Consider the following 23,160-nt stretch of genomic DNA (forward strand, 5'->3'; position numbering starts at 1 on the left):
CAACCTCAACCAAATTGAGATGGTCACCGCAGAGTGCTCAGCATATGTGGGAACTCCTTCAAGACAGTTGGAAAAGCACATGAAACAGTTTTTTATTTTTCCTTTATTTAAAAAAATTTTTTTTCTCCTTTTAAATAAGAACAAATTCTCATTTTCAATGACGGCCTGTTCAGGGGCAGAACGATTTGTACCTTGTCAACTCAGGGATTTGAACTTGCAACCTTCCGGTTACTAGTCCAACACTCTAACCACTAGGCTACCCTGCCATCCCACGTGAAGTGAAGCTGGTTAAGAGAATGCCAAGGGTGTGCAAAGCTGTCATCAAGGCAAAGGGTGGCTATTTGAAGAATCTCAAATATAAAATATATATTTTTAAGTTGTTTAACACTGTTTTGGTTACTACATGATTCCATATGTGTTATTTCATAGTTTTGATGTCTTCCCTATTATTCTACAATGTAGAAAATAGTAAAAGTAAAGAAAACCCCTTGAATGAGTAGGTGTTGTAAACCTTTTGACCGGTAGTGTACATGTACATATATATTTCCACCACTCTAATGCACCGTACATATACAGTACATACACCAGAGAGGTGCTTTATGTCATGTCTTCTATAAACCATAAAGGGACAAGACACAGAGCCTGTAGTCAACTATCCAGGGAGCCATGGAGAGAGAGAAAGAGAGAGAGAGAGAGGAGATGGGGGGAGAGAGAGAGAGAGAGAGAGAGAGAGAGAGAGAGAGAGAGAGAGAGAGAGAGAGAGAGAGAGAGAGAAAGCTAAGAATTTCTGAACAAAAAAGTCTTTACATTAACGTTGCCTTCATCAAGGGTTTATGAAGGATTTATACTTAGTTCATCAACTGTTAATAAAACACAATGTGAAGACACAAATAATTCATAAACAGTTCTAAGAAAACTCATGGGTTTAAAATTGTGATATAGTCATAAAGAAACTAACGCATGGACAAGTATTAAAGTCTTGAGAATCCTCCGAACACATAATTAATAAATATCCACGGCAGTAATACAGTAATACAGTTGATAAACATGACTTTATTCAGTTATTCATGTGTATTTGATTGACAGGAGTCATTCATGTCTATCAGAAATTAACCAGCGGCGTGATTCATCCCAGATAGAGGTTTGATGAGGGTAGGCTGTAAGGCTTATGAGTCAATCACAGATCACTGATAGACAGACTTATGAGTCAATCACAGATCACTGATAGACAGACTTATGAGTCAATCACAGATCACTGATAGACAGACTTATGAGTCAATCACAGACCACTGATAGACAGACTTATGAGTCAATCACAGACCACTGATAGACAGACTTATGAGTCAATCACAGACCACTGATAGACAGACTTATGAGTCAATCACAGATCACTGATAGACAGACTTATGAGTCGATCACAGATCACTGATAGACAGACTTATGAGTCGATCACAGATCACTGATAGACGGACTTATGAGTCGATCACAGATCACTGATAGACAGACTTATGAGTTGATCACAGATCACTGATAGACAGACTTATGAGTCAATCACAGATCACTGATAGACAGACTTATGAGTCAATCACAGATCACTGATAGACGGACTTATGAGTCGATCACAGATCACTGATAGACAGACTTATGAGTCGATCACAGATCACTGATAGACAGACTTATGAGTCAATCACAGATCACTGATAGACAGACTTATGAGTCAATCACAGACCACTGATAGACAGACTTATGAGTCAATCACAGATCACTGATAGACAGACTTATGAGTCAATCACAGATCACTGATAGACAGACTTATGAGTCAATCACAGATCACTGATAGACAGACTTATGAGTGGATGACAAGATGTTGCGGATAGGAGGATGAGGTCACCATGGTGTAAATGTAGGCTGGGGAGGTAGATGGATCGATACAGACAGAACCTTTATTATTTTTATTTTTTTTAAATCATCAGTTCATCTTTTGAAATTAAAATTATCACAATTCTATCTTAAGCCTTGACCAGCTCTGCACTCTCAGAAACCAGCTTGGGTGCCTGTAGGAGAAAACAAGGTGATCAGTTGTTAGAATCAATTAATGTTCTCTCTCTACTGTTCTGGATCACCTCTCTTAATGAGACATGATGTTCTCTCTACTGTTCTGTACCACCTCTCTTAATGAGACATGATGTTCTCTCTCTACTGTTCTGTATCACCTCTTAATGGAACATGATGTTCTCTCTACTGTTCTGTACCACCTCTCCTAATGAAACATGATGTTCTCTCTTTACTGTTCTGTACCACCTCTCGAACAGAAACATGATGTTCTCTCTCTACTGTTCTGTACCACCTCTCTTAATGAAACATGATGTTCTCTCTCTACTGTTCTGTACCACCTCTCTTAATGAAACATGATGTTCTCTCTACTGTTCTGTACCACCTCTCTTAATGAAACATGATGTTCTCTCTACTGTTCTGTACCACCTCTCCTAATGAAACATGATGTTATCTCTACTGTTCTGTATCACCTCTCTCGACTGTTCTGTACCACCTCTCTTAATGAAACATGATGTTCTCTCTACTGTTCTGTACCACCTCTCTCTACTGTTCTGTACCACCTCTCTCTACTGTTCTGTACCACCTCTCTCTACTGTTCTGTACCACCTCTCTCTACTGTTCTGTACCACCTCTCTCTACTGTTCTGTACCACCTCTCTCTACTGTTCTGTACCACCTCTCTCTACTGTTCTGTATCACCTCTCTTAATGAAACATGATGTTCTCTCTCTACTGTTCTGTATCACCTCTCTCTACTGTTCTGTACCACCTCTCTTAATGAAACATGATGTTCTCTCTACTGTTCTGTACCACCTCTCTCTACTGTTCTGTACCACCTCTCTTAATGAAACATGATGTTCTCTCTCTACTGTTCTGTATCACCTCTCTCTACTGTTCTGTACCACCTCTCTCTACTGTTCTGTATCACCTCTCTTAATGAAACATGATGTTCTCTCTACTGTTCTGTATCACCTCTCTTAATGAAACATGATGTTCTCTCTACTGTTCTGTATCACCTCTCTCTACTGTTCTGTATCACCTCTCTTAATGAAATATGATGTTCTCTCTACTGTTCTGTATCACCTCTCTCTACTGTTATGTACCACCTCTCTCTACTGTTCTGTATCACCTCTCTTAATGAAACATGATGTTCTCTCTCTACTGTTCTGTACCACCTCTCTTAATGAAACATGATGTTCTCTCTACTGTTCTGTATCACCTCTCTTAATGAAACATGATGTTCTCTCTACTGTTCTGTACCACCTCTCTTAATGAAACATGATGTTCTCTCTCTACTGTTCTGTACCACCTCTCTTAATGAAACATGATGTTCTCTCTACTGTTCTGTACCACCTCTCTTAATGAAACATGATGTTCTCTCTCTACTGTTCTGTACCACCTCTCTTAATGAAACATGATGTTCTCTCTACTATTCTGTATCACCTCTCTTAATGAAACATGATGTTCTCTCTACTGTTCTGTATCACCTCTCTCTACTGTTCTGTACCACCTCTCTTAATGAAACATGATGTTCTCTCTACTGTTCTGTACCACCTCTCTTAATGAAACATGATGTTCCTCTCTACTGTTCTGTACCACCTCTCTTAATGAAACATGATGTTCTCTCTCTACTGTTCTGTACCACCTCTCTTAATGAAACATGATGTTCTCTCTACTGTTCTGTACCACCTCTCTTAATGAAACATGATGTTCCTCTCTACTGTTCTGTACCACCTCTCTTAATGAAACATGATGTTCTCTCTCTACTGTTCTGTACCACCTCTCTTAATGAAACATGATGTTCTCTCTACTGTTCTGTACCACCTCTCTTAATGAAACATGATGTTCTCTCTCTACTGTTCTGTACCACCTCTCCTAATGAAACATGATGTTCTCTCTACTGTTCTGTATCACCTCTCTCTACTGTTCTGTATCACCTCTCCTAATGAAACATGATGTTCTCTCTCTACTGTTCTGTACCACCTCTCTCTACTGTTCTGTATCACCTCTCTCTACTGTTCTGTACCACCTCTCTTAATGAAACATGATGTTCTCTCTCTACTGTTCTGAACAGAAACAGTCACACAAACAGTCTTAAGGTAATATGGTGTTTTGAGTGATGTATTCCTCAATAAAGAGGAAAGGGTTTGAACAGTGTGGAGCGGTGAGTGTTTACCTCCTCAGTGAAGCATGCTGCTTGGTCCTCAGCAGCACAGCACTTCTCCTTCATACTGTGATATTTAGTAGAGATGGACTTCAGCTGCTCCTCAGTGATGGTGGTCTTATGTCTGACCACACCATACAGTAGTCTGAGGAGACACGCACGCACGCACACACACGCACGCACGCACGCACGCACACACACACACACACACACACATTCATTTTTGTTGTTGTTGGAGTGTGTGTATGTGTGAGCTCGTGTGTGTGTGTGTGTGTGTTAGTTTCATGCCTACGTGTGTTTAATTTGTGCCCACGTGTTTATTCACAGTGCATTGGTAATATATCTCACTTCTTCCCAGAGAGCAGCAGCTCCTTGCTGTCCTTGGTGCAGAGCTCAGGGCCCATGTGGAAGTTGCTGGCATCCAGCTCTGGGGGCATGAACTCCGTGTCAGGCTGGATGGCCAGGATACAGGTTCTCCTCATGGAGTAGGACTGGTTGCAGCAGTGGGCGATGCGGGGGTTAATGCTGGAGGGGTCGTAGTCCTCACATGTGGCGTCGATGGCGTCGGTCAGCTGTGGAGAGGACACATGGGTAATGCAGAGTAGAGGAGAGGACACATGGGTAATGCAGAGTAGAGGAGAGGACACATGGGTAATGTAGAGTAGAGGACATATGGGTAATGCAGAGTAGAGGAGAGGACACATGGGTAATGTAGAGTAGAGGACACATGGGTAATGCAGAGTAGAGGAGAGGACACATGGGTAATGCAGAGTAGAGGAGAGGACACATGGGTAATGTAGAGTAGAGGACACATGGGTAATGCAGAGTAGAGGACACATGGGTAATGCAGAGTAGAGGACACATGGGTAATGCAGAGTAGAGTAGAGGACACATGGGTAATGTAGAGTAGAGGACACATGGGTAATGCAGAGTAGAGTACAGGACACATGGGTAATGCAGAGTAGAGCAGAGGACACATGGGTAATGCAGAGCAGAGGAGAGGACACATGGGTAATGCAGAGTAGAGGAGAGGACACATGGGTAATGCAGAGTAGAGTAGAGGACACATGGGTAATGCAGAGTAGAGTAGAGGACACATGGGTAATGCAGAGTAGAGTAGAGGACACATGGGTAATGAAGAGTAGAGGACACATGGGCAATGCAGAGAAGAGCAGAGCACAGTAAAGTAGAGTAGAGAAGAGCACAGTACAGTAGAGTAGAGAACAGTAGAGTAGAGCACAGTACAGTAGAGTAGAGAAGAGCACAGTAGAGTAGAGCACAGTAGAAAGAGCACAGTACAGTAGAGCACAGTGCAGTACAGTAGAGGACAGTAGAGCACAGTACAGTAGAACACAGTACCGTACAGTAGAGTAGAGTACAGTAGAGCACAGTACAGTAGAGCACAGTACAGTACAGTAGAGCACAGTACAGTAGAGCACAGTACAGTACAGTAGAGCACAGTACAGTACAGTAGAGTAGAGCACAGTAGAGTAGAGCACAGTACAGTAGAGTAGAGCACAGTACAGTAGAGCACAGTACAGTAGAGCACAGTACAGTAAAGTACAGTACAGTACAGTAGAGCACAGTAGAGTAGAGCACAGTACAGTATAATAGAGTACAGTACAGTAGAGTACAGTACAGTAGAGTAGAGCACAGTAGAGTAGAGCACAGTACAGTAGAGCACAGTACAGTAGAGCACAGTACAATACAGTAGAGCACAGTACAGTAGAGTAGAGCACAGTAAAGTAGAGCACAGTACAGTAGAGCACAGTAGAGTAGAGCACAGTAGAGTAGAGCACAGTAGACTAGAGCACAGTACAGTAGAGCACAGTACAGTAGAGTACAGTAAAGTACAGTACAGTACAGTAGAGCACAGTAGAGTAGAGCACAGTACAGTATGATAGAGTACAGTACAGTAGAGTACAGTACAGTAGAGTAGAGCACAGTACAGTAGAGCACGGTACAGTAGAGTAGAGCACAGTCAAGTACAGTACATTAGAGCACAGTACAGTAGAGTAAAGTACAGTACAGTAGAGTAGAGCACAGTAGAGTAGAGTACAGTAGAGTAGAGCACAGTACAGTAGAGTAGAGCACAGTACAGTAGAGCACAGTACAGTAGAGCACAGTAAAGTACAGTACAGTAGAGTAGAGCACAGTAGAGTAGAGCACAGTAGAGTAGAGCACAGTACAGTAGAGCACAGTACAGTACAGTAGAGTAGAGTACAGTAGAGTACAGTACAGTACAGTACAGTAGATTACAGTAGAGTACAGTACAGTAGAGCACAGTACAGTAGAGCACAGTACAGTAGAGTAGAGCACAGTACAGTAGAGCACAGTACAGTAGAGTACAGTAAAGTAGAGTAGAGCACAGTAGAGTACAGTACAGTAAAGTAGAGCACAGTAGAGTAGAGCACAGTAGAGTAGAGCACAGTACAGTAAAGTACAGTACAGTGCAGTAGAGTAGAGTAGAGCACAGTAGAGTACAGTACAGTACAGTAGAGCACAATACAGTACAGTAGAGTACAGTAGAGTAGAGTACAGTAGAGTAGAGTACAGTAGAGTAGAATACAGTAGAGTAGAGTAGAGTAGAGCAGAGCACAGTACAGTAGAGTAGAGCACAGTAGAGTAGAGTACAGTAAAGTAGAGTACAGTAAAGTAGAGTACAGTACAGTAGAGTACAGTACAGTAGATTACAGTAGAGCACAGTAGAGTAGTGCACAGTGCAGTAGAGTACAGTACAGTACAGTAGAGCACAGTACAGTAGAGCATAGTATAGTACAGTAGAGTAGAGCACAGTACAGTAGAGTACAGTAGAGTACAGTAGAGTAGAGTACAGTAGAGTACAGTAGAGTACAGTAGAGTAGAGCACAGTACAGTACAGTAGAGTAGAGTACAGTAGAGTACAGTAGAGTAGAGTACAGTAGAGTACAGTAGAGTAGAGTACTGCAGATTACAGTATAGTACAGTACAGTACAGTAGAGCACAGTACAGTAGAGCATAGTATAGTACAGTAGAGTAGAGCACAGTACAGTAGAGTACAGTAGAGTACAGTAGAGTAGAGTACAGTAGAGTACAGTACAGTACAGTAGAGCACAGTACAGTAGAGCATAGTATAGTACAGTAGAGTAGAGCACAGTACAGTAGAGTACAGTAGAGTAGAGTACAGTAGAGTACAGTAGAGTACAGTAGAGTAGAGTACTGCAGATTACAGTATAGTACATGGTGTTAGTCAGTTGTGGTGACAGAAACAGAAAGGGGAGGGGTCAACACTGGGAAGAGCAGAGTGATTTAATATGAGAGGATGTGACATATCTAGAGAGACGTGGAGGGAGGGGGTAGTGGAGGGAGGGGTAGTGGAGGGAAAGGTAGGGAGGATGTAGTGGAGGGAGGGGGTAGTGGAAGGAGGGGGTAGTGGAGGGAGGGGGTAGTGGAGGGAAAGGTAGGGAGGATGTAGTGGAGGGAGGGGGTAGTGGAGGGAGGGGGTAGTGGAGAGAGGGGGTAGTGGAGAGAGGGGGTAGTGGAGAGAGGGGGTAGTGGAAGGAGGGGGTAGTGGAGAGAGGGGGTAGTGGAAGGAAAGGTAGGGAGGATGTAGTGGAGGGAGGGGGTAGTGGAGGGAGGGGGTAGTGGAAGGAAAGGTAGGGAGGATGTAGTGGAGGGAGGGGGTAGTGGAGGGAGGGGGTAGTGGAAGGAGGGGGTAGTGGAAGGAAAGGTAGGGAGGATGTAGTGGAGGGAGGGGGTAGTGGAAGGAGGGGGTAGTGGAAGGAAAGGTAGGGAGGATGTAGTGGAGGGAGGGGGTAGTGGAAGGAGGGGGTAGGGAGGATGTGTGTGTGTGTGTGTGTATGTGTCAGACCTTCTCCTCTGCACAAGGCAGGATGAAGTGGCCTGGCTCGTCCTTGCAGCAGTCATGGAGGATATCATGCACCCTCTCTGACACTATGTGGAGCTGGTCGAAGGAGGCCTGGGGCATTATCCTGGTGTAGTGCACCATCATACTGAAGGAGGAGGTGGAGGAGGTGGTGGAGGAGGTGGTAGAGGAGGAGGAGGTGGAGGAGGTGGTAGAGGAGGTGGAGGTGGTGGAGGAGGTGGTAGAGGAGATGGAGGAGGTGGAGGAGGTGGTAGAGGAGGAGGAGGTGGTAGAGGAGGAGTAGGAGGTGGAGGAGGAAGAGGAGATGGAGTAGGTGGAGGACGTGGAGGAGGTGGAGGAGGAAGAGGAGATGGAGAAGGTGGAGGAGAAGGTAGAGGAGGATGTGGAGGTGGAGGAGATGGAGGAGGTGGTAGAGGAGGTGGAGGTGGTAGAGGAGGAGGAGGTGGTAGAGGAGGAGTAGGATGTGGAGTGGGAGGAGGTGGTAGAGGAGGAGGTGGTAGAGGAGGAGGAGTAGGTGGAGGGGGTAGAGTAGGAGGTGGAGTGGGAGGAGGTGGTAGAGGAGTAGGAGGTGGAGGTGGTAGAGGAGGAGTAGGAGGTGGAGTGGGAGGAGTAGGAGGTGGTGGGAGGAGGAGGAGGTGGTAGAGGAGGAGGAGGTGGAGGTGGTAGAGGAGGAGTAGGATGTGGTGGAGGAGGAGGAGTAGGAGGAGGTGGTAGAGGAGGAGTAGGATGTGGAGGTGGTGGTAGAGGAGGAGGAGAAGGAAGAGGAGGTAGAGGAGGAGGAAGAGGAGCATGAGTTGATTGTTAATCAGTCATTAAGTAGTAATGTATTAAAAATAAACCATTCATAAATGATTAGTAAGCCATAAAGTAAGGATCAATTCACCCATAAGTTGTTAGGCCTAAGTGTGATGTTTCAGATCTCATACCACATGAATCTCATCTGAACGGTAATATCTCTGTGTTAAAGCGTGACCCCTCACCTCTTCTCAAAGGCGTTATTGCTCATGCCAGTCTCAACAGCACACATCTTCTTGTAGTAGTCAGTCTCATCAGTGATCTTCTTATCAATATCACTTCCTGCCAGCTGGGGACAGAACCATTCATACAGTTGGCATGATGCCACATAACAGGGCAGAGGCCATTATTATGGTCTAAAAATACTAGGAATTCAGTGCTAGCCTTCTGTGTTAAAGCCAACAACCATCAGCTATTAGCTCAGGGGAGCTACTGCAAGTATTCAGGCCAAGGCAAGGTTACACATCACAGACTGATATATAGTGTACCTAGCTAGGTTACACATCACAGACTGATATATAGTGTACCTAGCTAGGTTACACATCACAGACTGATATATAGTGTAACTAGCTAGGTTACACATCACAGACTGATATATAGTGTAACTAGCTAGGTTACACATCACAGACTGATATATAGTGTAACTAGCTAGGCTAGGTTACACATCACAGACTGATATATATAGTATAACTAGCTAGGCTAGGTTACACATCACAGACTGATATATAGTATAACTAGCTAGGTTACACATCACAGACTGATATATAGTGTAACTAGCCAGGTCTTCTGATAAGAGAAGACAAGACATGGTCAACTTTGTTGTCCCCAAAGGGAATTGGTCTTGGGTTGGGGTTAGTATGGAAGTCTTTGTTGTCCCCAAAGGGAATTGGTCTTGGGTTGGGGTTAGTATGGAAGTCTTTGTTGTCCCCAAAGGGAATTGGTCTTGGGTTGGGGTTAGTATGGAAGTCTTTGTTGTCCCCAAAGGGAATTGGTCTTGGGTTGGGGTTAGTATGGAAATCTTTGTTGTCCCCAAAGGGAATTGGTCTTGGGTTGGGGTTAGTATGGAAGTCTTTGTTGTCCCCAAAGGGAATTGGTCTTGGGTTGGGGTTAGTATGGAAGTCTTTGTTGTCCCCAAAGGGAATTGGTCTTGGGTTGGGGTTAGTATGGAAACCACACATGGCTAATACATACGGCGGTTCTGACACACTCTGCATGGTCCTCCTTGTCACAGCACTGGAGCAAGGCCTGCTCAGCCTCCTTGGCGAACCTCAGAATCACCTGCTGAGACGACTCAGGGTGACGCACTGAGATCTCATACACCAACCTGCCGATCAGGACAGACCATATACAGAGAGTCAGTAGTCAGACAGCCAATCAGAACAGACCGTACACAGTCGTTTAGCCAATAGCAACACCCCATACAAAGTCAGAATTGTGTGTAGGCAGCTTTTCCAGATGTGTGTGTGTGTGTGTGTGTGTGTGTGTATGTGTGTGTGTGTGTGTGTGTGTGTGTGTGTGTGTGTGTGTGTGTGTGTGTGTGTGTGTGTGTGTGTGTGTGTGTGTGTGTGTCTGTGTGTCTGTGTGTGTGTGTGTGTGTGTGTGCGTGTCTGTGTGTGTGTGTGTGTGTGTGTGTGTGTGTGTGTGTGTACATACTTCCCCATGGCTACATCCGGGGTCTTGGTAAAGGTCTGGCAGACTGCTGCTATGTCAGCGTGAACGTCGTAGTGCTCAGACAGACCGTCTGGCTTAGAGTCTGGCTTCATGGCCTCAACACAGGACCCTCTGTGTACTGCATCCTCCTTACAGCATGCAGACAGACCCGCCGCGCGAGACAACACACTCTTATCAGCACACACCTCATCCACCAGGGCCTTCTGTTTGGGGGGATACACACACAGGCAGGAAGAGTCTGGGACACAGATACATGTATATGCAGACACACATCCAATAGAAAGAGGCTGAGAGGTGAGAGGCTGAGAGTGAGAGGCTGAGAGTGAGAGGCTGAGAGGTGAGAGGCTGAGAGGTGAGAGGCTGAGAGTGAGAGGCTGAGAGGTGAGAGGCTGAGAGTGAGAGGCTGAGAGTGAGAGGCTGAGAGGTGAGAGGCTGAGAGGTGAGAGGCTGAGAGGTGAGAGGCTGAGAGGTGAGAGGCTGAGAGGTGAGAGGCTGAGAGGTGAGAGGCTGAGAGGTGAGAGGCTGAGAGGTGAGAGGCTGAGAGGTGAGAGGCTGAGAGGTGAGAGGCTGAGAGGTGAGAGGCTGAGAGGTGAGAGGCTGAGAGGTGAGAGGCTGAGAGTGAGAGGCTGAGAGGTGAGAGGCTGAGAGGTGAGAGGCTGAGAGGTGAGAGGCTGAGAGGTGAGAGGCTGAGAGGTGAGAGGTGAGAGGTGAGAGGCTGAGAGGTGAGAGGCTGAGAGGTGAGAGGCTGAGAGGTGAGAGGCTGAGAGTGAGAGGCTGAGAGGTGAGAGGCTGAGAGTGAGAGGCTGAGAGGTGAGAGGCTGAGAGGTGAGAGGCTGAGAGTGAGAGGCTGAGAGGTGAGAGGCTGAGAGGTGAGAGGCTGAGAGTGAGAGGCTGAGAGGTGAGAGGCTGAGAGTGAGAGGCTGAGAGGTGAGAGGCTGAGAGGTGAGAGGCTGCGAGGTGAGAGGCTGAGAGGTGAGAGGCTGAGAGTGAGAGGCTGAGAGGTGAGAGGCTGAGAGGTGAGAGGCTGAGAGGTGAGAGGCTGAGAGGTGAGAGGCTGAGAGACTGAGAGGCTGAGAGGTGAGAGGCTGAGAGGTGAGAGGCTGAGAGGTGAGAGGCTGAGAGGTGAGAGGCTGAGAGGTGAGAGGCTGAGAGGTGAGAGGCTGAGAGGTGAGAGGCTGAGAGTGAGAGGCTGAGAGGTGAGAGGCTGAGAGGTGAGAGGCTGAGAGGTGAGAGGCTGAGAGGTGAGAGGTGAGAGGCTGAGAGGTGAGAGGCTGAGAGGTGAGAGGCTGAGAGGTGAGAGGCTGAGAGGTGAGAGGTGAGAGGCTGAGAGGTGAGAGGTGAGAGGTGAGAGGTGAGAGGTGAGAGGCTGAGAGGTGAGAGGCTGAGAGGTGAGAGGCTGAGAGGTGAGAGGCTGAGAGGTGAGAGGTGAGAGGCTGAGAGACTGAGAGGCTGAGAGGTGAGAGGCTGAGAGGTGAGAGGCTGAGAGGTGAGAGGCTGAGAGTGAGAGGCTGAGAGGTGAGAGGCTGAGAGGTGAGAGGCTGAGAGTGAGAGGCTGAGAGGTGAGAGGCTGAGAGGTGAGAGGCTGAGAGGTGAGAGGCTGAGAGGTGAGAGGCTGAGAGTGAGAGGCTGAGAGGTGAGAGGCTGAGAGTGAGAGGCTGAGAGGTGAGAGGCTGAGAGGTGAGAGGCTGAGAGGTGAGAGGCTGAGAGGTGAGAGGCTGAGAGGTGAGAGGCTGAGAGGTGAGAGGCTGAGAGGTGAGAGGCTGAGAGGTGAGAGGCTGAGAGGTGAGAGGCTGAGAGTGAGAGGCTGAGAGTGAGAGGCTGAGAGTGAGAGGCTGAGAGTGAGAGGCTGAGAGGTGAGAGGCTGAGAGGTGAGAGGCTGAGAGGTGAGAGGCTGAGAGTGAGAGGCTGAGAGGTGAGAGGCTGAGAGGTGAGAGGCTGAGAGGTGAGAGGCTGAGAGGTGAGAGGCTGAGAGGTGAGAGGCTGAGAGGTGAGAGGCTGAGAGGTGAGAGGCTGAGAGGTGAGAGGCTGAGAGTGAGAGGCTGAGAGGTGAGAGGCTGAGAGGTGAGAGGCTGAGAGGTGAGAGGCTGAGAGGTGAGAGGCTGAGAGGTGAGAGGCTGAGAGGTGAGAGGCTGAGAGGTGAGAGGCTGAGAGGTGAGAGGCTGAGAGGTGAGAGGCTGAGAGGTGAGAGGCTGAGAGGCTGAGAGTGAGAGGCTGAGAGGTGAGAGGCTGAGAGGTGAGAGGCTGAGAGGTGAGAGGCTGAGAGGTGAGAGGTGAGAGGCTGAGAGGTGAGAGGCTGAGAGGTGAGAGGCTGAGAGGTGAGAGGTGAGAGGCTGAGAGGTGAGAGGTGAGAGGTGAGAGGCTGAGAGGTGAGAGGCTGAGAGGTGAGAGGCTGAGAGGTGAGAGGCTGAGAGGTGAGAGGCTGAGAGGTGAGAGGCTGAGAGGTGAGAGGTGAGAGGCTGAGAGAGGTGAGAGGCTGAGAGGTGAGAGGCTGAGAGGTGAGAGGCTGAGAGGTGAGAGGCTGAGAGGTGAGAGGCTGAGAGGTGAGAGGCTGAGAGGTGAGAGGCTGAGAGGTGAGAGGCTGAGAGTGAGAGGCTGAGAGGTGAGAGGCTGAGAGGTGAGAGGCTGAGAGTGAGAGGCTGAGAGGTGAGAGGCTGAGAGGTGAGAGGCTGAGAGGTGAGAGGCTGAGAGTGAGAGGCTGAGAGGTGAGAGGCTGAGAGGTGAGAGGCTGCGAGGTGAGAGGCTGAGAGGTGAGAGGCTGAGAGTGAGAGGCTGAGAGGTGAGAGGCTGAGAGGTGAGAGGCTGAGAGGTGAGAGGCTGAGAGGTGAGAGGCTGAGAGACTGAGAGGCTGAGAGGTGAGAGGCTGAGAGGTGAGAGGCTGAGAGGTGAGAGGCTGAGAGGTGAGAGGCTGAGAGGCTGAGAGGTGAGAGGTGAGAGGCTGAGAGGTGAGAGGCTGAGAGGTGAGAGGCTGAGAGGTGAGAGGCTGAGAGGTGAGAGGTGAGAGGCTGAGAGGCTGAGAGGTGAGAGGCTGAGAGGTGAGAGGCTGAGAGGTGAGAGGCTGAGAGGTGAGAGGCTGAGAGGTGAGAGGCTGAGAGGTGAGAGGCTGAGAGTGAGAGGCTGAGAGGTGAGAGGCTGAGAGGTGAGAGGCTGAGAGTGAGAGGCTGAGAGGTGAGAGGCTGAGAGGTGAGAGGCTGAGAGGTGAGAGGCTGAGAGGTGAGAGGCTGAGAGTGAGAGGCTGAGAGGTGAGAGGCTGAGAGGTGAGAGGCTGAGAGGTGAGAGGCTGAGAGTGAGAGGCTGAGAGGTGAGAGGCTGAGAGGTGAGAGGCTGAGAGGTGAGAGGCTGAGAGTGAGAGGCTGAGAGGTGAGAGGCTGAGAGGTGAGAGGCTGAGAGGTGAGAGGCTGAGAGGTGAGAGGCTGAGAGGTGAGAGGCTGAGAGGTGAGAGGCTGAGAGGTGAGAGGCTGAGAGTGAGAGGCTGAGAGTGAGAGGCTGAGAGTGAGAGGCTGAGAGTGAGAGGCTGAGAGTGAGAGGCTGAGAGTGAGAGGCTAAGAGGTGAGAGGTTGAGAGTTTAGAGACAGAGTTTAAAAGGTAAACAGAGAGGAAATGAAATAGTTTTAAAAGAGAGGAGGAACTAAAAGAGCAATCCACCAATAAAAAGAGAGGAATAGAGAGAAGACATAGTTTACCCTCTCCTTCATGCATGTGACCATGTCTCCGCTGCAGCAGGGGGCAACAGTCGCTACGATCTTGTCTACCATGCCTCCCATCTCCTGGAAAGAGGCCTGAGGCATCTTCTGACTGTACTGGATCAGCTTCCTGTTAGAACAGACAGACACACGCGTCAACCAATGGGACTGGCCCAAGGGCGGGCTCACCTGGCTCTCAGCCAATTAGAACCATAGAATTTTAGATTGACGTGTCCTACTTGGCCTTGACAACGCGGTCTCCATATTTCTTGTGGACGATGCACAGGGCCCTGAGTTCAGTCACGCGTTTCCCGACGGCGCGTTGGAAAGTAGCTTTCTGGAAAAGAGAGAGAGAGAATGTTTACGTTGGCTATATAGGTGCTTTATCTGTCCATGCCAATAAATATTATTGAAATGAATTGAGAGAGAGACTGCATACAAAATGGCACCCTATTCTCTCATAAGTAGAGTACTGTATAGAAAATAGGGTGCGATCTGACGCCTCCTGACCTTGGTGTCGAAGCAAGTCTGGGCCTCAGCCTCTCCACAACAGCTAGTCAGAACCTCTCCATAAGCTTTGGCGATAGCCAGGATCACATGTGGTTGTAGCATCGTGTTACTCTTGGAGAACTTGAAGATGAACCTGAAACACACACACACACACACACACACACACACAGTAAATTCCAGAAAAACACTCCATACTGCTCAGCGGCCTAACACAGTATTTTAGCTGGTGTGGTCTCAAGTCGATGGTCTCTAGTCGATGGTGTGGTCTCTAGTCGATGGTGTGGTCTCTAGTCGATGGTATGGTCTCTAGTCGATGGTATGGTCTCTAGTCGATGGTCTCGAGTCAATGATGTGGTCTCTAGTCGATGGTGTAATCTCTAGTCGATGGTGTGGTCTCTGGTCGATGGTCTCAAGTCGATGGTCTCTAGTCGATGGTGTACTCTCTAGTCGACAGTGTGGTCTCTAGTCGATGGTGTGGTCTCTAGTCGATAGTGTGGTCTCTAGTCGATGGTGTGGTCTCTAGTCGATAGTGTGGTCTCTAGTCGATGGTGTGGTCTCTAGTCGATGGTGTAGTCTCTAATCGATGGTGTGGTCTCTAGTCGATGGTCTCTAGTCGATGATGTGGTCTCTAGTCGATGGTGTGGTCTCTAGTCGATGGTCTCTAGTTGATGGTGTGGTCTCTAGTCGATGGTGTGGTCTCTAGTCAATGGTCTCTAGTCGATTGTGTAGTCTCTAGTTGATGGTGTGGACTCTAGTCAATGGTGTGGTCTCTAGTCAATGGTCTCTAGTCGATGGTGTAGTCTCTAGTCGATGGTGTGGTCTCTAGTCGATGGTGTGGTCTCTAGTCAATGGTCTCTAGTCGATGGTGTAGTCTCTAGTCGATGGTGTAGTCTCTAGTTGATGGTGTGGTCTCTAGTCGATGGTGTGGTCTCTAGTCGATGGTGTGGTCTCTAGTCGATGGTGTAGTCTCTAGTCGATGGTCTCTAGTCGACAGTGTGGTCTCTAGTCGATGGTGTGGTCTCTAGTCGATAGTGTGGTCTCTAGTCGATGGTGTGGTCTCTAGTCGATGGTGTAGTCTCTAATCGATGGTGTAGTCTCTAGTCGATGGTCTCTAGTCGATGATGTGGTCTCTAGTCGATGGTGTGGTCTCTAGTCGATGGTCTCTAGTTGATGGTGTGGTCTCTAGCCGATGGTGTGGTCTCTAGTCGATGGTGTGGTCTCTAGTCAATGGTCTCTAGTCGATGGTGTAGTCTCTAGTTGATGGTGTGGACTCAGGTTGATGGTGTAGTCTCTAGTCAATGGGGTGGTCTCTAGTCGATAGTGTGGTCTCTAGTCGATGGTGTGGTCTCTAGTCGATGGTGTGGTCTCTAGTCGATGGTGTGGTCTCTAGTCGATAGTGTGGTCTCTAGTCGATGGTGTGATCTCTAGTCGATGGTGTGATCTCTAGTCGATGGTGTGGTCTCTAGTCGATGGTGTGGTCTCTAGTCGATGGTGTGGTCTCAAGTCGATGGTCTCTAATCGATGGTGTAGTCTCTAGTCGATGGTGTGGTCTCAAGTCGACGGTCTCTAATCGATGGTGTGGTCTCTAGACGATGGTGTGGTCTCGAGTCGAGTGTGGACACTTACCTCCCAACAAAAGCCTGGTGGTCCTTCTTGAAGTCTTCACACTGGTCTGCAGCGGGCAGCTCAGCTTTGAGGGACAGGTCCCGAGGAATCTACAATCAATCAATCAATCACTCAATCAATCACTCAATCAATCAGTCAAATGTATCCATAAAGTCTTTTTGACTTCCAGTAACCCGGTCTACACCCCAAAGAGCAGAAGGAAGAAACCTAGATAGGAAACCTGGCTCAGAGGGAGGGGTGGTCCATTCTACCTTGGCCTTGTGGTCCAGGAAGCAGTGTGTCCTCTCAGCGGCAGTCTTCTCACAGCACATCTTCAGATGGTTCTTCTCCACCAGGGTCTCAGAGGAACACACCGCACTTTGGAACAGGTCCGCCTGCACACACACGCACACGCGCGCGCGTGATAAGGATGATGAGGTGTGATAAGGATGATGAGGTGTGATAAGAAAGATGCGGTGTGATAAGGATGATGAGGTATGATAAGGATGATGAGGTGTGATAAGGATGATGAGATGTGATAAGGATGATGAGGTATGATAAGGATGATGAGGTGTGATAAGGATGATGAGGTGTGATAAGGATGATGAGATGTGATAAGGATGATGAGGTGTGATAAGGATGATGAGGTGTTATAAGGATGATGAGGTATGATAAGGATGATGAGGTGTGATAAGGATGATGAGATGTGATAAGGTTGATGAGGTATGATAAGGCTGATGAGGTATGATAAGGATGATGAGGTGTGATAAGGATGATGAGGTGTGATAAGGATGAGATGTGATAAGGATGATGAGGTGTGATAAGGATGAGATGTGATAAGGATGATGAGGTGTGATAAGGATGATGAGGTGTGATAAGGATGATGAGGTGTGATAAGGATGATGAGGTATGATACGGATGATGAGGTGTGATCAGGATGATGAGGTGTGATAAGGATGATGAGGTGTGATAAGGAAGATGAGGTGTGATAAGGAAGATGAGGTGTGATAAGGTTGATGAGGTATGATAAGGATGAGATGTGATAAGGAAGATGAGGTGTGATCAGAATGATGAAATGATAGGTGTCTCTCACCACATCTCATAATAAGGATGATGAGGTGTGATAAGGATGATGAGATGTGATAAGGATGATGAGGTATGATAAGGATGATGAGGTGTGATAAGGATGATGAGGTGTGATAAGGATGAGATGTGATAAGGATGATGAGGTGTGATAAGGATGATGAGGTGTGATAAGGATGATGAGGTGTGATAAGGATGATGAGGTATGATACGGATGATGAGGTGTGATCAGGATGATGAGGTGTGATAAGGATGATGAGGTGTGATAAGGAAGATGAGGTGTGATCAGGATGATGAGGTGTGATAAGGTTGATGAGGTATGATAAGGATGAGATGTGATAAGGAAGATGAGGTGTGATCAGAATGATGAAATGATAGGTGTCTCTCACCACATCTCTGTCGCAGTCCTCTGGAGGAGTGTCTGAGCAGCATTTGACGCCCATGGCTAAGGCCTCCGCGATGAGAGGCACCAAGTCACCCAACGTACTATCGGGAAGATTCTGAGCCAGCCCTACAAGGATCCTACACGCACGTACAGTCAGTCAGATGATGCATTAAACCAAAACATGAACACACAGTGCAGTTTACTGACTGAACTCATTGTTATTTGTGGTTAGAGCATTGGGCCAGTAACCGAAAGGATGCTGGATCGAATCCCCGAGCTGACAAATCTTTCGTTCTGCCCCTGAACAAGGCAGTTAACCCACCTTTCTGTCATTGTAAAGAAGAATTTGTTCTTAACTGACTTGCCTAGAAAAATGTTTTCTTATACTTGTTCTCCCTACCCTACCGTCCCGGACAACAATACTTCTACTGCTACTTACAGCTAAGGTTTTAATCAGCAAAAATGCAAAGAGCTCTTAAACTGGATGGTCCTCTCTCAGGAGCTTGCTAGAAAACCAATTTGGATTTAGAATTTTCTGGGGTACAATGGAGGCTTTAAGAGAGAGGTTAATGCCTTAATATTGAATAGTTTTAACCCTCCAAACTGGTGTTTGTTATGTACATATGCTCATTTAATTTGATCTGGTTTGCCATTCCAAATAAAGGGAAATTTATTTTCTCGCATGATTTGAAGAATGATTCCCTTGGAGTCAATAAGTCCATTAATAAATATGTAAACTGCGACTGTCCCCAGTCCACCTGGTCGTGCTGCTGCTCCAGTTTCAACTGTTCTGCCTTATTATTACTCGACCATGCTGGTCATTTATGAACATTTGAACATCTTGACCATGTTCTGTTATAATCTCCACCCGGCACAGCCAGAAGAGGACTGGCCACCCCACATTGCCTGGTTCCTCTCTAGGTTTCTTCCTAGGTTTTGGCCTTTCTAGGGAGTTTTTCCTAGCCACCGTGCTTCAACACCTGCATTGCTTGCTGTTTGGGGTTTTAGGCTGGGTTTCTGTACAGCACTTTGAGATATCAGCTGATGTACGAAGGGCTATATAAATAAATTTGATTTGATTTGATTTGATATGACTAGAGAATTTATCAGGGTAAATCTTCCCGTAAACGGATGGCTGTTTCCACAGTTTCAAGATTATATATATTTTGCTGTTTTTGATCAAAGTTAATAGTTGCAAAGATCCCTCAACTTTTCCCGGGGATATGTACACCAAGCACATCGACTTCACAAAACTTTAAAGTTTGCATCTTTTAGAGACCCAATCCTTAATATAGTATTATCATATTATCACTTATCATAGTTGGGTTTATTATCCAGGTCCTCAATGTGGCCTTTCAAGGTTGAAGATTGAGGACTCAAAGAGAATCATCAGCGTACATTGATCATTTTGTCTCTAATCCCTTCATTTATTTGCCCCTTAATAATGTTATCATTTAGATCTGATTTTTAAAGCAATTCAATGGCCATAATAAATAGGTACGGTGACACAGGACAACCTTGTTTTATGCCTCTTGACAATTCAAAATTCCCAGAGAAGTAACCGTTATTTATCATTTTACTGTACATGACTTCTACCCATTTTATAAGACATTCTATAAAGTAGAAAAAATCCAGGCACTTATAAACAGATTCTAGGCGTACTGTATGAAATGCTCTCTCAAAATCTGCTCTACAGATTATACTTAGTTTCCCTGCATTCTCATAGTTTTCTAATGTTGTCTCCAACATATCTTCCTTTTCAGAATCGCGTCTGATCGGGATTGGCCTCCTTGCTTGCACACGCTTTTTTTTCAGTTCTGCACACAAATTGTCAATAGGAATGAGGTCAGGGCTTTGTGATGGTCACTCCAACACCTTGACTTTGTTGTCCTTAAGCCATTTTGACACAACTTTGGAAGCATGCTTGGGGTCATTGTCCATTTGGAAGACCCATTTGTGACCAAGCTTTAACTTTCTGACTGATTTCTTGAGATAATTTGCCTCAAATCTAATACTGCAGTATGAGGGATATCTACTACTGCAATGTGAGGCATCCTACTAATGAAATATAAGGCATGGCTACTACTGCTGCAATTTGAGGCATATCTACTACTGCAATGTGAGGCATATCTACTACTACTGCAGTATGAGGCATATCTACTACTGCAATATGAGGCATATCTACTACTGCAACATGAGGCATATCTACTACTGCAGTATGAGGCATATCTACTACTGCAGTATGAGGCATATCTACTACTACAGTATGAGGCATATCTACTACTGCAGTATGAGGCATATCTACTACTGCAACATGAGGCATATCTACTACTGCAGTATGAGGCTTCACTACTCACAAAGATTTGAATCCATCTTCCTTGGCCTCTGTGAAGATGGTACAGATCTGGTTCTGAGCCTGAGACCGGGCTGACACACTCAGCAGCACCAACAGGCTGCAGACAGACAACCACTGCATGATGAAAGGACAGGCGCACGGACGGAGGGATGGATGGAGAGAAGGAGGGATGGATGGAGGACGGGATCTAGCGATTGAGCCGAGGAATGGAGAAATGCAGGGCTCCTTTATACTATTGTGGAATCTGTCAATCATTAGCTGACCTCTCTCTCTCTCTCTCTCTCTCTCTCTTTCTCTCTCTCTCTCTCTCTCCACCTCTCTCTCTCTCTCTCTCTCCACCTCTCTCTCTGTCTCTCTGACTCTCTTTCATTTGGACCTGGGACTGTGTTTCACAACTGGTCTTTGCACACAGTGATCTGTCAGTAAATAAAGGTCTGAAAGACAAAGTCCACTGTCCGTTGTGCCTCCAAACTGTCCACATGCTAACCCACCATCTGACCAGGTAATATGTCTCCAAACTGTCCCCATGCTAACCCACCATCTAACCAGGTAATATGTCTCCAAACTGTCCCCATGCTAACCCACCATCAAACCAGGTAATATGTCTCCAAACTGTCCCCATGCTAACCCACCATCTGACCAGGTAATATGTCTCCAAACTGTCCCCATGCTAACCCACCATCTAACCAGGTAATATGTCTCCAAACTGTCCCCATGCTAACCCACCATCAAACCAGGTAATATGTCTCCAAACTGTCCACATGCTAACCCACCATCTAACCAGGTAATATGTCTCCAAACGGTCCCCATGGTAACCCACCATCTAACCAGGTAATATGTCTCCAAACTGTCCACATGCTAACCTGCACCATCTAACCAGATAATCTGTCTCCAAACTGTCCCCATGATAACCTGCACCATCTAACCAGGTAATCTGTCTCCAAACTGTCCCCATGCTAACCTGCACCATCTAACCAGATAAACTGTCTCCAAACTGTCCCCATGCTAACCTGCACCATCTATCCAGATAATCTGTCTCCAAACTGTCCCCATGCTAACCTGCACCATCTATCCAGATAATCTGTCTCCAAACTGTCCCCATGCTAACCTGCACCATCTAACCAGGTAATAGGTCTCCAAACTGTCCACATGATAACCTGCACCATCTAACCAGGTAATCTGTCTCCAACTGTCCCCATGCTAACCTACAATCTGACCAGGTAATCTGTCTCCAACTGTCCCCATGCTAACCTACAATCTGACCAGGTAATTTCTCCAAACTGTCCCCATGCTAACCTACAATCTGACCAGGTAATTTCTCCAAACTGTCCCCATGCTAACCTACAATCTGACCAGGTAATTTCTCCAAACTGTCCCCATGCTAACCTGCACCATCTAACCAGGTAATATGTCTCCAAACTGTCCCCATGGTAACCTGCACCATCTAACCAGGTAATATGTCTCCAAACTGTCCCCATTCTAACCTGCACCATCTAACCAGGTAATATGTCTCCAAACTGTCCACATGCTAACCTGCACCATCTAACCAGGTAATCTGTCTCCAAACTGTCCCCATGGTAACCTGCACCATCTAACCAGGTAATATGTCTCCAAACTGTCCACATGCTAACCCACCATCTAACCAGGTAATATGTCTCCAAATTGTCCCCATGCTAACCCACCATCTAACCAGGTAATATGTCTCCAAACTGTCCACATGCTAACCTGCACCATCTAACCAGGTAATATGTCTCCAAACTGTCCCCATGCCAACCCACCATCTAACCAGGTAATCTGTCTCCAAACTGTCCCCATGGTAACCCACCATCTAACCAGGTAATATGTCTCCAAACTATCCACATGCTAACCTGCACCAGCTAACCAGGTAATCTGTCTCCAAACTGTCTCCATGCTAACCTGCACCATCTAACCAGATATTCTGTCTCCAAACTGTCCCCATGCTAACCCACCATCTAACCAGGTAATATGTCTCCAAACTATCCACATGCTAACCTGCACCAGCTAACCAGGTAATCTGTCTCCAAACTGTCCCCATGGTAACCTGCACCATCTAACCAGATAATTTCACCAAACTGTCCCCATGCCAACCTACACATGTTGTCTTCAAACTGTCAAATCAAATGAAAGTATATTTGTCACGTGCGCGGAATACAACAGGTGTAGACCTTACAGTGAAATGCTTACTTAACCAATAGTGCGAAAAAAGGTATATGTGTGTGTGTGTGTGTGTGTGTGTGTGTGTGTGTGTGTGGTGTGTGTGTATGGTGTGTGTGGGTAAGTAAGGAAATAAAAACAACAGTAAAAAGACATTTGAAAAAGGAGTAGCAAGGCTATATTCAGACACCGGTTAGTCGGGCTTATTGAGGTAGTATGTACATGAATGTATAGTTAAAGTGGCTATGCATATATGATAAGCCACAATCATCTCCTTAGTCTTGGTGACGTTGAGGGATAGGTTGTTATTCTGGCACCACCCGACCAGGTCTCTGACCTCCTCCCTATAGGCTGTCTCGTCGTTGTCGGTGATCAGGCCTACCACTGTTCTGTCGTCTGCAAACTTAATGATGGTGTTGGAGTCGTGCCTGGCCATGCAGTCGTGGGTGAACAGGGGGTACAGGAGGGGACTGAGCACGCACCCCTGGGAAGCTCCAGTGTTGAGGATCAGCGTAGCAGATGTGTTGTTACCTACCCTCACCACCTGGGGGCGGCCCGTCAGGAAGTCCAGGATCCAGTTGCAGAAGGAGGTGTTTAGTCCCAGGTTCCTTAGCTTCGTGATGAGCTTTGAGGATACTATGGTGTTGAACGCTGAGCTGTAGTCAATGAATAGCATTCTCACGTAGGTGTTCCTTTTGCCCAGGAGGGAAAGGGCAGTGTGGAGTGCAATAGAGATTGCATCATCTGTGGATCTGTTTGAGCTATTACCAGCCTTTCAAAGCACTTCATGGCAACGGACGTGACTGCTACAGATCTGT

The 23,160-nt window shown here is 47.0% G+C and overlaps 1 protein-coding gene across 2 annotated transcripts; it reads right to left on the minus strand.

The window, feature by feature from the left end:
* Positions 1 to 1,033: 1,033 nt before the first annotated feature.
* On the minus strand, positions 1,034 to 20,380 carry LOC139413694 (albumin 1). Of its 2 annotated transcripts, XM_071161380.1 has the most exons (14): positions 20,169 to 20,380; positions 17,816 to 17,948; positions 16,616 to 16,738; positions 16,365 to 16,453; positions 14,739 to 14,871; positions 14,468 to 14,565; positions 14,229 to 14,358; positions 10,531 to 10,751; positions 10,069 to 10,201; positions 9,063 to 9,166; positions 8,068 to 8,209; positions 4,566 to 4,789; positions 4,230 to 4,362; positions 1,034 to 2,054 (listed from the first exon to the last, which is right to left on the minus strand). In XM_071161380.1, the coding sequence occupies exons 1-14, from the start codon at positions 20,285 to 20,287 to the stop codon at positions 2,010 to 2,012; spliced, it is 1,827 nt and encodes a 608-aa protein (XP_071017481.1). In that variant the 5' UTR covers positions 20,288 to 20,380; the 3' UTR covers positions 1,034 to 2,009. The 2 variants fall into 2 exon arrangements, with proteins under 2 accessions (XP_071017481.1, XP_071017471.1); XM_071161370.1 differs by lacking the exon at positions 1,034 to 2,054 and having other exon boundaries at positions 4,167 to 4,362.
* Positions 20,381 to 23,160: the final 2,780 nt, after the last annotated feature.

Source organism: Oncorhynchus clarkii, chromosome 1 (genome assembly GCF_045791955.1).
Source record: "Oncorhynchus clarkii lewisi isolate Uvic-CL-2024 chromosome 1, UVic_Ocla_1.0, whole genome shotgun sequence".
Classification (NCBI taxonomy): domain Eukaryota; kingdom Metazoa; phylum Chordata; class Actinopteri; order Salmoniformes; family Salmonidae; genus Oncorhynchus; species Oncorhynchus clarkii.

Excerpts from the sequence above, each read along its gene's own strand:
- LOC139413694 (XM_071161370.1), bottom strand. The coding sequence starts at position 20,287 with ATGCAGTGGTTGTCTGTCTGCAGCCTGTTGGTGCTGCTGAGTGTGTCA. Across the intron at positions 14,359-14,467 it reads GACCGCGTTGTCAAGGCCAA|GAAGCTGATCCAGTACAGTC; the intron begins GTAGGACACGTC and ends CTGTTCTAACAG. Across the intron at positions 8,210-9,062 it reads AATAACGCCTTTGAGAAGAG|TATGATGGTGCACTACACCA; the intron begins GTGAGGGGTCAC and ends CTCCTCCTTCAG.